The sequence below is a fragment of the Tubulanus polymorphus genome, chromosome 4 (assembly GCF_964204645.1).
Source record: "Tubulanus polymorphus chromosome 4, tnTubPoly1.2, whole genome shotgun sequence".
NCBI classification, from domain to species: Eukaryota; Metazoa; Nemertea; class Palaeonemertea; order Tubulaniformes; family Tubulanidae; genus Tubulanus; species Tubulanus polymorphus.
In genome coordinates this window covers 2,210,493-2,225,399 of record NC_134028.1, presented here as the reverse complement: position 1 = coordinate 2,225,399, position 14,907 = coordinate 2,210,493, and the positions used below count along the sequence as shown (strand labels likewise).

Sequence of the window (14,907 nt, the reverse complement as noted above, 5' to 3'; positions counted from 1 at the left end):
TAACCCTGAAAATAACTCTTATTGTTCATTTATGCAAGGATGACACATTTCATGGAATACATCGAGACAGACTCTCCTCATTCATCTAATATCCAATATCTTCGTTTGCAATCATTTTCTCATTTTCGACGTCTGATTAAAGACTCATATTTCAGAGATTTTGACAGGTGATAAAATGTCCCGATAACCGCCTGAGAATACGACATGATCCATCAATTACCATCAACGCTGGTAAAAACATTGTTAATAAACATATGGCCAATTTCATCGTAAAAATCAGAAAATTTGCCCGATTAGCCATTTTCCCTGATTTCTTTTTTTTTCATATTTCGATATCATTGGCTAGATCTAGGTCAAGGTCAATCCCTACTTTGTCTATATACTTACGAAATGATGAGACATTTTGAAGACTTGCCAACACTCAACAGGTAAAGCAGACATATTATAACCAGTAAACAGAACAGACCGATCAAAGCCACCCATCTGAAATAAATTCGTCGAAAAATAAGTAAAATATTTTCAGGATAATGACTCTGTGAAGGGGAATAGTTTTGCCAAAATGGCAGAAAAAATTTAGCAAGGAATCATAACATATCCAGCATTCTAGGTCGATGGTATGGTTGGTCTGTGAAAATTTCAGTATTTGAAGCATTGCGATGAGATGATCCGCCTGACTGCTATAATAATCATATCTACTGATAACGTTATGTTTATGTCTGGCCTGAAGTTTTATTATGCGAGAAAACATTCAGCGAAGTTCCCCCCTCCCCCCCTCATCTATATACTGTCTTGTTTTATTGCATTTGTAACAGAATCATTGTTTAAAATACTCAGTCTATTTATTTTTTAGCTGCATCTGAATTACTGGTTAGTACTGCACCAACGCTTCTTAGGTTTTCGTATATTGAAGCTGTCAGATTCATCTGACTAGGTACCCCGTCTCTTAAAAGGTTCTTTTTCAAGAAAGTCAACATTTTGAAATTTTCGATAAATTCTAATTATTATTTTTGAGAGGATGTCCAGATATCAGAGCTAGACTGGTTGCCGGTAAATTCAATTATCGATATATTCAAAACCAAAATAACTTCATCGATCCTTAATATTATGTAATTTATATTTCATAATTTGCCGACAATATTACGCAATGTACATGTGTTATTTTTTCAAGGCGTCAATAAACTTTCAAGTCAGTTTTCTTGTTTACATATATCCTGTTTTAGTAAGTATGCCTACGCGATTGCATTAGCATATCCTACTCTTCCCACCCACAAATATTTATTCGAAAATACTTACTCAAATATGACTGTCACATGATAAACGCTGAACACTTTAGATCGCTTTAAAAACTAGGGAAAACACCTCTTCTCAATGCCGAATACAATGAACATCATTGGTAACCCAAACAATTCAATAATACACGCCTAACTGAACTATACATCGAGATCAAATTTCTGACAGAAATTAGAAGGCGAATGAATGATCTAGTGTTTATAAACCCTAAAGCAAAGCTTTAGTATTCGAAACACCTTCGGGTGATGTTGAATATCAACCCAGCCAGCATTTTATCGCCATATATAGCAAAACTCTAAAAACATCACTCAAAACATTTGATCTGTTATTTAGAATGCATCATGCGATTCCAATCAGGCAATAATAAGACAAAACGAACCTGTAGAATTCGTACTGTCGCGTATAATCTACGAATTTCTGAATATCGACTTTCTTGGCGTGTTTATTGATATTAGTTATTGAATTCAGGATGCTGTTCGCTTGGTCTTTAACGGATTTGATCGTTTTCAACAGCGCGTTCTTCGCCGGTGGATCCAGCGATAACGACGACGATTTGTTGACGCTGTCTTCAATCGGTTTCAGATTCTTTTCTAACGTCGAATTGATTTTCGTTTCTAACGTGTAAACCTGAAAATATAAATACAAAATTCATTGAAGCTAGTCGTGGAACCATAGCGGAAAATCATCACAAAATCATCCTGTTTGTAAGATGTAGCAATCTGAAAATCATATCTATGCTTCATCTTCTACATTTCAATGAAAACCGAATGAATCTTTTTCTTCATTAGATCCCTATTATTGATAATCAGCAACATCTGAGTAGAAAAATGAATTCAAAGTATATTTCGAGGGTCATGTGATAATAAATGGATTCGGGAGCCTAAAAACTCAGGTCTAAGTTCATCGGTAATGAACTAATATTCACAATGAAAATCCGAGTGTTCGTCATGCCAACAGGCGGGAGAAATTGGTGATGCAGCCATTGGGAGAGGGTCTCCGTCATATTTTTGGCTCAATAATACGTTTAGCCGCGTATTGCTGCTGATCAGCCGTCGAATCGAGTGAGAAAAAACAACGGCCTCGCAAAGTTTACACAAGTGCGGCTGAGAGTGGGAAATAATGTTACTCTTCCACTTCGTTTAGCAATACAATTATCAGTGAAAATACGAGAATATGATGATAGAAACAGGCAGGAATAACGCTTTACGAGATAAGACCCGAGCTCGATCTAGAAAATCAGAAATACCGCTGACAGTTAGTTTATCGATGGAAAATGTGAAATAACAGAGGTGGCATGGGTGGTAATCGAATTACGCAACCACAACAAACGCCCGCGGGCAAGTCGCATTTTGAAAAATTCAATACATCATGAATAACTTTCTTTCAAAAAGCGGATATTTTTAACGAATTACTCTTTTTTCGATCCATCCTTCAGGGATTTTGCTCTCGGTTAACAGTTCAATATATGATTATAGATTACAATTTCAATCACTTTTCAATTCCTATACCAGTATTGAAAAAAAATACAAATATTCCGACAACTTTATTTCAAATGTAAACAGCCGAAACACGACTATTTTTTATCATATCGAAAAATCTCGTTGCCTTTGTTTGGTAAATCAAATAACTCGGGCATCACGAGTGTGTATGATCGTTGCATTAGGCCCGTGTTTGAAGGCGTATTTGAGTTTGCGCATACTTTCCGATGACAATACAAAGCTATGTACACATACATAGACGATCTGTCAGATAAAAAGTGAACGCTAAGACTTAGGAAAAGAGAGCTTCGACGACGACGGCGACTAACGCCGTTCAGATCTGACAGGCAAGTTTTAACCCCCTTATATATCAACGATATCACATCTCCATAGAAACATACAATATCAAACGTTCCCCAGACGTCTATAAAACACAGCAATGATATATATATATATATATATATCTACAATACAATTCAATCGAATTCGATGTCTATTCTGTGTGTAAAATGATTGTGGATGATACATTTATGTGACGAAATGATTAATTAGAATCTTTGCTGAAATTTTTAAGTTGGGATAAAAAATGAAATGAATGAAACTTGAATTTAGTAAGTTCTGGTTGATATATGGAACAGACTTGGGCCAATTAGTAGACCAACTGCGGAGATGGTGCCTTGTATATTTCGAAAAAGTATTTGATACTCATTTTCATACAAAAGGCCTACGACTAAAATCAGTATTTTGATTCGTTCAAGGCCTACGATATAAAAACTGATGCATTCAACCATCAAATCTCGTCGAGTCGACAAAAACCGGTGTATTTATTCTCCACTTTATCGCAACGACTCGTGTCTGGTTTTCGCATTAAGATAAATTAATGAGTCGTGCAGAGATTGCTAGTCAAAAAGCGTCACTAGTGTAAATATCATTTTTAAGACGTGTCAACAAAAAAAAATTTCCAGTTTTCCTACTACACTAGAAAAATTATGCTAACTATAGGAAAAGGGCGTTTGAACAAAGTTGCAAAGTTGAAATTGTTCTAATTTTCCCTTGATCGTCAGCCTATATACAAGACTTACGAAGAAGCTTTCTACTGTAAAACAAAATAATATCTAGAGACGAGAGCCTTCTATTGATATAGAGTTTCAGGCTAAAATACCACTCCCATCAATACAAACAAACCTTTTACAAATTCTACCATTTAGGCCTACATCAATTCTGAGACAAATTTGGGTGTTACCAATTTATTAGCAAGACAGACAATAACCTTTTTCGCGGCGTAGCCTCGGGTATATAATCTATATGTACCGGTAATTGATTCAGTATCTGAAGACTTGTTTACCTAATAACTGAGATAAAAGACTATTGAATCACTGCCATTTTTCCTCTATCATCTTTTTCGTTTTTGATAAACAAATGTGATGGGTTAAATCTTGATATCCGAGTGCTTAAAAACTCCGAAATGATGAGCATGGAAATCTGACGATTTTAAACTTGAACTCAAGAGTTCGCTTTCTGTCCACTCTTCATTAAACAAGAACTAACAAACCATCAATCAAGCGATCTTTATTTAGAAAGGCGACTTCAAAATAGACATTCACATCAATATCTTCATGTAACCATGGACGTATAAACTAGACTATATCTTCAAGCTCTCAAACACAGATTGCTATTCTATACGGCTAGTGCGCTAACTCAAGTACCAATAGTCAAAGCAATAATGACTGACTATTATCAACAAGAGAAGTGATCAAGTGACCATCTGTTTAGTGGACAGCGGACAATCTGTGACCAATTCCGGAATCAATTATACGGCTAGCCATACGTGAGTGAAAGAAATCGGATCTGCATCCGGGATGGAGAAAGCCGGATTTCATCGACAGAAATCCGTTCCTCCATCCAGGGTAGTTTTTATCGGACGCATTGTGACAAGATTTTTAAAATATAACTCTAGATTTATACATACGACTTTCAACTTATGAACGAGCAGCCTTTGAACTTGAAAGTCTTAGTCTTATAGTAATCACTAATAAAAGTCATTTTGATTAGTTTTTTTATGACATCCGTCCCCAGACGCTGACGGGTTGAAGGTTTGAATAATACAGATATCAGATACTAATAAATAGTGGTCGTGCTGACTCAATACCCAAGTGGAAAACCTAATTACTCAAATTGATAACATTAAACTCAATATCAGAGCAATAATGATCTGATTATTTTATGCAGAGTTAGTTTCTGCTTACTAATGAGGTTATATGTCTATAAATGGCTCCCCCCCCCCCCGATTCTTTGTCTACCGAATTTCCCAGTTTGTTAAAACCTCTACCCTGAAGATCAACTCAAAATAACCACAATTGATTAGGTGTCAATTACTTTCCGAGAAGGAAACAAAAAGCTATTCTAGTATATGTAGGTATATATATATATATATATATATATATATAAGAATGGCTTTTGTTTTTAAAGATGAGCTCTGTATGCACCAAAGACTGTGCATAAGAATTCGCTACTTTTCCACGCGTGCTGCAGTAATATCCATTCGTGATAAAAATTCTGCGGTGAAAGCTGGAAGCTTGTTTGGCTAATCAGATCGTAAACACTCACAATCGTGTGATACGAATATTATAGAATCCCTAGAATGTAATCAATGGTTTTTGCGCTGTAGGCATGTGGATACAGTGTGGATACCGTGCGGATACCGTGTGGATACCGTGCGGATACTGTGACAGCTTTATTGTCGTCATAGATTCTGGTCAACTACGACATCTACATAGCCAATCATCGGAGAATTCACCGATGAATTCACCGATGAATTCGACATACGATGCTGCATCCATGTTGCTGTCAGTCACGATCAAACCCACAACTAGTAACAATTCTCATGCTGCTAAAATGATTCTGTTAAAAATTGCCATATGTGTTTTATGTTATTCTGTAAAGTGGGGCACAGACTGGGCGAGTTTGTCAATACGTCTCACCCCTGGTTTTTTACCCTGCTTATATTCCTCTTCTTTGTCCGCAGCTATTTGTTTGACCATCAACCAGACATAAAATAAATGCATGCTTGACACATTTCAACCAGCACTTGGTACACCCGACCTCTCATATATCTCCACTCAAGAGGATGTACACCAGACCTCTCCCATCTCTCCACTCCAGAGGATGTTCACCCGACCTCTCATATATCTCCACTCCAGAGGATGTACACCAGACCTCTCATATCTCTCCACTCCAGAGGATGTTCACCCGACCTCTCATATCTCTCTGCTCCAGAGGATGTACACCAGACCTCTCATATCTCTCCACTTCAGAGGATGTACACCCGACCTCTCATATATCTCCACTCAAGAGGATGTACACCCGACCTCTCATATATCTCCACTCCAGAGGATGTACACCCGACCTCTCATATATCTCCACTCAAGAGGATGTACACCCGACCTCTCCTATCTCTCCGCTCCAGAGGATGTACACCCGACCTCTCATATATCTCCACTCCAGAGGATGTACACCCGACCTCTCATATATCTCCACTCAAGAGGATGTACACCAGACCTCTCCCATCTCTCCACTCCAGAGGATGTTCACCAGACCTCTCCCATCTCTCCGCTCCAGAGGATGTACACCCGACCTCTCCTATCTCTCCGCTCCAGAGGATGTACACCCGACCTCTCATATATCTCCACTCCAGAGGATGTACACCCGACCTCTCATATATCTCCACTCAAGAGGATGTACACCCGACCTCTCCTATCTCTCCGCTCCAGAGGATGTACACCCGACCTCTCATATATCTCCACTCCAGAGGATGTTCACCCGACCTCTCATATATCTCCACTCAAGAGGATGTACACCCGACCTCTCCTATCTCTCCGCTCCAGAGGATGTACACCCGACCTCTCATATATCTCCACTCCAGAGGATGTACACCCGACCTCTCATATATCTCCACTCCAGAGGATGTTCACCAGACCTCTCCCATCTCTCCACTCCAGAGGATGTACACCAGACCTCTCATATCTCTCCACTCCAGAGGATGTTCACCCAACCTCTCCCATCTCTCCACTCCAGAGGATGTTCACCCAACCTCTCCCATCTCTCCACTCCAGAGGATGTACACCCGACCTCTCCCATCTCTCCGCTCCAGAGGATGTTCACCCGACCTCTCCTATCTCTCCGCTCTGCGACTGTTTTTTGGCTATACGGTAATTATGTCATCCACATCATGTACACTTCGCGCTCCTGAATTAACCCTTTGCACCCAATAAATCACTGTCACAGCCACCGTGGGGAGGTGATCAGTATGAGAATCGAGTCAACTACGAATCTCACTCACGTCACATTAATTCAACGCAATACCAACGTGCCGTTTATTACAGAGCCGAGTGTCTCATAAATCGTAGTCGTGGTGATGTACGCACGAAGTGCGTCTGCTATTGTTTAATCCGAGTCAACGCTTTTTAAGCTCGTAATTTCAAACTTTTTTTCCGAGATAAGACTTCGATCAATTCCCATTCGTTACCAGCTAACTCGTTTAGAAAAAAAACCTGTTTATTTCAATCAGTTTCCAAATACACCGGAGCAACATCTAGAATATTAAGCTGCTTCGAAACGAGCTCTGAGGATTAGACCTTCATTTACACGGAAACTTCCCTTCGTAACATGAAAGTATGAAATGTTTTCATGGACCATATCATTGTGGTGTGAGAAACAATCAGGTAAATCATCGACAACATGAGTCGAAGGAAGAAGACAATTTCAAACATGAAAGTAATATAAATTGAGCCACAGAATGATTGCCGGGGTACATACAATTTCAAAGGTTGCTATTATCAAAGAAGCTGCACTCAGAGATGAGAATGGTGAAAGAAAGGGCGAGGATGAAAAAGCTGCACTCAGAGATGAGAATGGTGAAAGAAAGGGCGAGGATGAAAAAGCTGCACTCAGAGATGAGAATGGTGAAAGAAAGGGCGAGGATGAAAAAGCTGCACTCAGAGATGAGAATGGTGAAAGGGCGAGGATGAAAAAGCTACACTCAGAGATGAGAATGGTGAAAGGGCGAGGATGAAAAAGCTGCACTCAGAGATGAGAATGGTGAAAGGGCGAGGATGAAAAAGCTGCACTCAGAGATGAGAATGGTGAAAGGGCGAGGATGAAAAAGCTGCACTCAGAGATGAGAATGGTGAAAGAAAGGGCGAGGATGAAAAAGCTGCACTCAGAGATGAGAATGGTGAAAGAAAGGGCGAGGATGAAAAAGCTGCACTCAGAGATGAGAATGGTGAAAGGGCGAGGATGAAAAAGCTGCACTCAGAGATGAGAATGGTGAAAGGGCGAGGATGAAAAAGCTGCACTCAGAGATGAGAATGGTGAAAGGGCGAGGATGAAAAAGCTGCACTCAGAGATGAGAATGGTGAAAGAAAGGGCGAGGATGAAAAAGCTGCACTCAGAGATGAGAATGGTGAAAGAAAGGGCGAGGATGAAAAAGCTGCACTCAGAGATGAGAATGGTGAAAGGGCGAGGATGAAAAAGCTGCACTCAGTGATGAGAATGGTGAAAGAAAGGGCGAGGATGAAAAAGCTGCACTCAGAGATGAGAATGGTGAAAGAAAGGGCGAGGATGAAAAAGCTGCACTCAGAGATGAGAATGGTGAAAGAAAGGGCGAGGATGAAAAAGCTGCACTCAGAGATGAGAATGGTGAAAGAAAGGGCGAGGATGAAAAAGCTGCACTCAGAGATGGAGTTGAACATAAATAAAAGCAAATAGGTAGGAAACAGGAGGCTTTCGTTTATGCATCATGTGATAGCTCATTTGAAGGGAGATGGTGTCGGTCTGAAAACCGGATGTATCCAGTTTAACTTGAATTTCACACGGGTTTACTCTTCTCTTGAACGGATCATTGAGTACAAAAGTACAAAAGTCGCAGCCCGGCACAACAATGAAGTCATCAACTCATCAGTCATTCGAATCCATGGTGACCTTCCGGGGAATGAATTCTCGCGCGAGTGGATGCTGGACACATCTAGTGACTCATAGCTACTGTAGCTTATCGTATATACAACACGTATGTATATAAACCTCACCATCACATACAAATCATGACTGGTAAAACACTTAAAACATATCGCAAAACATACCATTAACTACTACAATCAAAAACTAGATCATTTCAGTAATGTCTGCAGTTTTTTGCCGGCACATATCAAACAACCAATTATGTTTACTTCCAATATCATCATATTTCATATTGCCCGCTAATGGTCTCTGCAACTCGTTTTTGATACAAGGATATCGATTATCGGTATCAGACATATGACCGTATATCATCTATTTCAGACTCGTCGTGTTCTAATGAAATAACAGTCGAACTGAAACAACAGGAGAAGCACGCAAAAAACCCATTCAGTTTATGCAGACTGTGCGTCCTATTTGTATGAGGTGAAATATTGAAATTGTCTCGTGACCTCCTCAATCTGTTCCTGAGCATGTTTTGGTGTGACGAAAAATGTCAGAAATTCCCTTATCAACAACTCATTCATTTTCTGGAGCATGACAATAGCATTGATCACACGAATGTTTTTACCAGATGCTAGATAAGCTGTTCATACTGGTTCGAAATGCCCATAATGCCCACATTACATGGACCAAATCTGGCCTGACCAAACCGGGACAAGGCCCATGCCTAATTCTAACATGGGTCATTTAATTCCCTGTGATCGTAATGTTAATGTTGGCCCCTTTGTTGAAGCATTAACATGTGAACTCTATCGCTGATTAGGCATGGGCTAAATTTGACCCGGGACCTGATCTGGGCTAAATTGTGTGGTTTTTCTGGTTTAATGGCACTAATATTATAAGGCCTAAGGCTAGGTGGGTATGAAAAATAAACTGCACGTTCCATTCACACAAAAAACCACAATCAATAAACCAAGGTGATGAGAAAAACTCAGCTGGTATTCAAATCACAGTGATAAAACACAAGTAGAGGCTATTCCCCAACGTTGTTTAACTAATAGTCTGTTACCAAGGACACGCCAACCTTACACTGAACCTGTCTATCTACGATCTCAGTGCAGCCACAGCCACACAATCTGATCGCCACACAATCTGATCGTGATCACAATTCTAACAACCATTAAGGCACAGTGATATTTTTCCGGCCTTCAGGCATGTGACAGTCAAAAACATAAAGATCATATGCACTTAGTGAGTAGAAAACTTGTACATTCGGCCTGAAATAAGCCGAAATCAGCCTGGATCTTTTGAAAGCGGAACTCCATTTGAGCTACAGTTTTAGTAGCCTTTTGTTCAGAATTCGAATGTGCCTCCCAAAGTCTGGATTTTTAAATTCTTTCAAAATAAATCCAAATGGGCCGCCATAAGGGCCAACAAAGCCCATTTTTGTCCTAAGGCCACCAGTCCTTGAATTGCCAAATCTGCTCTACATATTAAGAGGGCATTCCAATTTTTAGTAATTCAAAGAATCATAGATCAGCTCATTGCATAATATGCCGGTGCTAGTAAACTGTAAGAAAATTCAATAAGATCAATGCAACTCTTGGATGTCTTCTACAAGATGGGAATATAAACCAATTTCAGTATTTATACATCGAAATTGATCTTCTGAGTATACTGATTTTTTCCGGGGAAATGTTCATTCATTTTGGCTGAACGAAGCGCCAACAACATTTTGCTTTGTTAAGTTGTGTTCGTGATGGCGTCGAACACAATCCACTAAAAGTCCCGATGGATATTTCCTCCCCGGGTTTTTTTTTTGCGGCAGTCATTTAATCAAGTTGTTCGCGGCGTCCGTGATAATGGCCGACCATCAGGGAGCAGACGGAATAAAAGCCGGAAGTTACGACAGTAATGGCTTCGTCAGATTTAAGGTGATATCAAAACCATTGATCGGAATAACAATGCTACACCTTTCGCATGTCACTGATTGCTGAGGGCTCAAATGAGGGCTGTTAAACGTTTTAACAAACGCGTGCGAAAAATTGTGATCTATGAGTTTTTTAGATAATGCAAATAGAAACTTTCCATTTCATGACGTAAAATCTATTCTTCTCTGTGATAAAAGATGATGCCATTCTCGTCCTTGGTCAAACGACTCCTAAAAGTGGGTTTTTTAACATCAATCAAGACTGGATTGCAATACGTGGTCTTGTTGAGATGATTGCTCGTAGGTCTCATCTAGTAAACAACTTCTCTACTCATCGTAGTCGATTTAGTCAATAACAGACAGAAACTGAAAAAAGTAGCATCTGGCGAATACAGAACCAGTGAAAATGATTGATGTAATTGAAAACATCATTCCTGAAATAGACTCATCCAATTACGGGAGTCAGTGACTCCGTAGTGAATTAACCACGTCGAACAATCTATTCCCAATATGGACATTACTCTTCTACGGATAGAAGAAGAGCAATTCTATACTATTTTATATTCTAATACTGGCTGTTCATCGATGACTGTATATACAATAACTGTATAGGTTATCTTCTGAACTGAAATCGAAAAGTTGGTTGAGAATGGACAATGCGAAATGATGTAAAAAGTCTTTCCAGCTTGAGAGACGTGTCCAAACTCATTGTACGGTGATACAGATTCGGATATGGCAAGGATAGGTAGATTCATACACAAAATCATAGCAGCCTTGACCGTGTATAAACTGTTATAGAAACCAAAATAACTCCAATCAGCAATTAGCCTCACTAATGAATTTGCTGAAGGAATGAATGATAGGCAAATGAACATGGGCAGGAGATCTGTGCACCACAGTAAGGTACATCTCTCAGAAGTATATCAAGTTACTGATTAATCCTTGTTATAGAAGTTAATGAGATTTTCTAATCAGCTGCGAATTGAGTGCTAAATGTTAGTAAATCACATGCGATTTGCAATTGCTGACGTAAATCAATGCGTGGAGAGAGAGTCCGTGGACTAGTAACAATCTGTTACAAATCAAACTAATAAACTTTATACTCGGGGTGTCAAAACAACATTAATCCTAAGAGAAAATGATGCAGGACACTCTTAATATGCATCAAGCATTGAGGAAATATTGTCCCCAAAAATTGTTCACAAGTTGTCAAATATTGGGAACATTGTCCTGAAAAAGGACTCCAAGTGGTGTAAAAGTGGGAACAGTGTCCCGGAAACTCCAAGATGCAACAAATGCCACTTAAAGGAAAATATCTTCGTGAAATCTCATAGAACTCTTCATTTTCAAATGATATCTAATAAGTCTCCGAGGAATTAAGTTTGTATCTGTAGCCCGTGAAAAAGAGAACACTCAGGGAGTTTATCTCCGTATGAATCATAAATATTCATCCACTCATCTGAGGTTGTATGGGGGTATACTACCTCCCGGATAAATCTGGAAAATGTAAACACAGAAAGAAATGATTCATCTCCACTAGAACTCTCGGTAAATCCACTGGATCCATCAAGTTTTATACGAGAGGACCTGAGCAATGAGCGAATAATCATATGAACACTTTCTTCGATTTGGAATTGAGTACAAAAATACCAGAAAAACAGTAAAAAGAAGTCTATTGAAATAAGTATAGAAGTCTAGTTTCCCATTATTCCTTGGAGTAATCATTTGACAAATCCAAGATTATTTGGATTATTAAACGTTTCAGATTCTGTGGGATTAAGATTCTGCTGATCCAGGCACTATTATGTTATTACTCATACAGGTTTTTATGTGATAGGTTCCTGTGTAGTCTTTCAGCTCTGATTGTGACTACAATGAAGATATTCTACAGCCGATAATTGACAATGAAGACTTCGATTGTAAACGATGACTGAAGACTTATGAATCGGGAGACACTGATTGATTATATCATCGGTTCTCTTCATATCGATTAATATAGATTGAATCTAAACTCATCAATCGCAGTCAACCATCTAAAATCTATAAACAACTGAACATACTGAAATACAACGAGAATCATCAAGGATAAACTAGACAGCGTACAGGTCAGGGATCTCTGCCACCTCGTCAGAGACTACTACCACTCGATGAAACCCTCATAAAAATCTGCAGTAGAAAGTGCTGCTTCTGTTAATGGTCGCGAATCACCTGAACGACAACCTATCCGGGAACCGTCTGAAACTTTCAGACATTTCTAATTGACCGCTGCCATCTCGGAACCAAGGTGACCGCACTGACAGTCTGACCTTGGTCGGAAACTCTGCGCACACAAAGGTGATATGCTAAGAAGGAGTTAGATCACTGTATGAAATCTTAAACAATCCAATTTATCGTAACATTGATTTGAGAGAAACTAAACCTTATAAATATCTACAAACATATTCATTTTGATGTTCATTCTGACACTGAATTGATTAGATATTTTCTACCAGAAACATCCTCTCTCTTAACGCTAGGCTATATACGTCATATGGTGCAATATCTTTCCATTCAATCTTAAAAAGTATTTTTCAAGAACTACTGTCTGGGAACTATCATCTCGAAAAGCCCTTCGCAAGTGTATGTATATACATACATATATCGTTAATATAACGATGTCTGAGTCAGATCCGAACTCAGATCAGCGTTGCAAATCCTAGATCAAACTTTCAAATCTAATCACCGACCAACTTACTCATCTCATAGTTATTCTCATCATCAGCGGTCAAGCATTCCACGATCATTTCACTATCCATACTCTAATCATCATTTAATTCACGCATGCAAATAAAAGCCAGACTTGATGCAAGTAATAATGCATCGTATAGATAATAGTTAGTTGATTAAAATAACGTTTGAGTTCCAATTTTTCAATCTGGCACAGATGAGGTAACGACTACATCCTTCACTATTGATGCAGTGATAATTAAATCATCTTTTCCGAAAACGAGGTTTTGCTGCACATAACAAAATATCAAAACACCTCAGATCTCGGAGAATCGAAGCCTGTGGCTTGAGATTCAGGTCGAGATTCAGGTCGAGTGTTTTGCTCTGGATGAATTTAAACGGGTGCATTTATTTTTGCAACATAATCTTCACACAGTGTGCAGAGGTCTAGTGATTGGAATGCTATTTGTGCTTGTCGTGTTTGATAGAAGCCTCCAGGGAGAAATATCCCAAACATAAACTGTTGTTTTGATCGTGTCTTACTTCAACCGGGCATCAAAGAGTAAGATTTTATGGAATGGGTACAAGAGTTCCTGTTTCAGTGTTGACATGACATCCAACAAAGTAAACAGTTTACATGTATTGGTAGAAATCTTGTTTTTCTCCAGAGAGATATGTCAACCAATGCCAAAATTATTTATTCAACCCTTTCAAAATGCCTATAATTCCTTTGCAGTCGATGACAGATTATTAAACAAATACATTCTATCAACTAGAGACAACATTTCTATGAATAAATAAAAGAGAATGAGACAAATTTCAAAATTGATTATCCATTGGACTAGAACATCGCGAATCCTAAAATAGAGGATAACAGAATGATGACTAAAACAAGAGATAGGATAACAGATGACTGAGATACTGATAACCAGCAGGTAGTGACATCATCTTTTAAATGGCAAATAGGAAGTTACATCATCCAAGATGGCAGATCCTTAGATGACGGAACAGGGGCGGACTTCATCCAAAATAGTGGCTGCAGTCACTTCAGCCAGCAGAAAGTGTCGTGAAGTAACAGATTCCAGTTCTCAGTTCTCTACTTGAGTTTAATGTGCCGATCATCACTCGAGTATATTAAATATTCAACAAGACACTTAACGTCCATTTATGAAATGGTATCAAGAGAGAATCGAAGCAATCATCAGTTTCATTATTATATCAGCATACAACGCCAGACACGGAAATCACCATTAGATTTCATCACATTTCAAATGAAAATAAATATTCAAAATGGAATCAGGCGACACTCGAATACAAATACATGTAGGTTTTCATTACAAAAACTAATCAAAAATAACAACTTCAACTTTCATTTTAATGTCAGTTTATAGCTTTCAACTCATGGAAGTGTATCACGTTTAAGTTTAGAGGTAGGGCCTACTAACTATAATCAATTGTCAGCGAAAAAATGAGTTCATTATCTAAACATAAATATCACCACATTTTCATATAGGCCTACCAGTCACTGTGAACTTCATATTTCTCGTA

The 14,907-nt window shown here is 38.8% G+C and overlaps 1 protein-coding gene across 8 annotated transcripts in view; it reads right to left on the bottom strand.

Moving 5' to 3' along the window:
* Nucleotides 1-14,907, bottom strand: part of LOC141903209 (protein tweety homolog 2-like) — a 35,324-nt gene that overhangs the window by 16,365 nt on the left and 4,052 nt on the right. For all 8 annotated transcript variants that reach the window (XM_074791268.1, XM_074791269.1, XM_074791272.1 and 5 more), the window contains exons 4-5: nt 1,670-1,917; nt 388-483 (exon numbers count right to left, since the gene is read on the bottom strand). In XM_074791268.1, the coding sequence (XP_074647369.1) occupies nt 388-483; nt 1,670-1,917 (344 nt within the window). The remainder of the gene's footprint in view (nt 1-387; nt 484-1,669; nt 1,918-14,907) is intronic.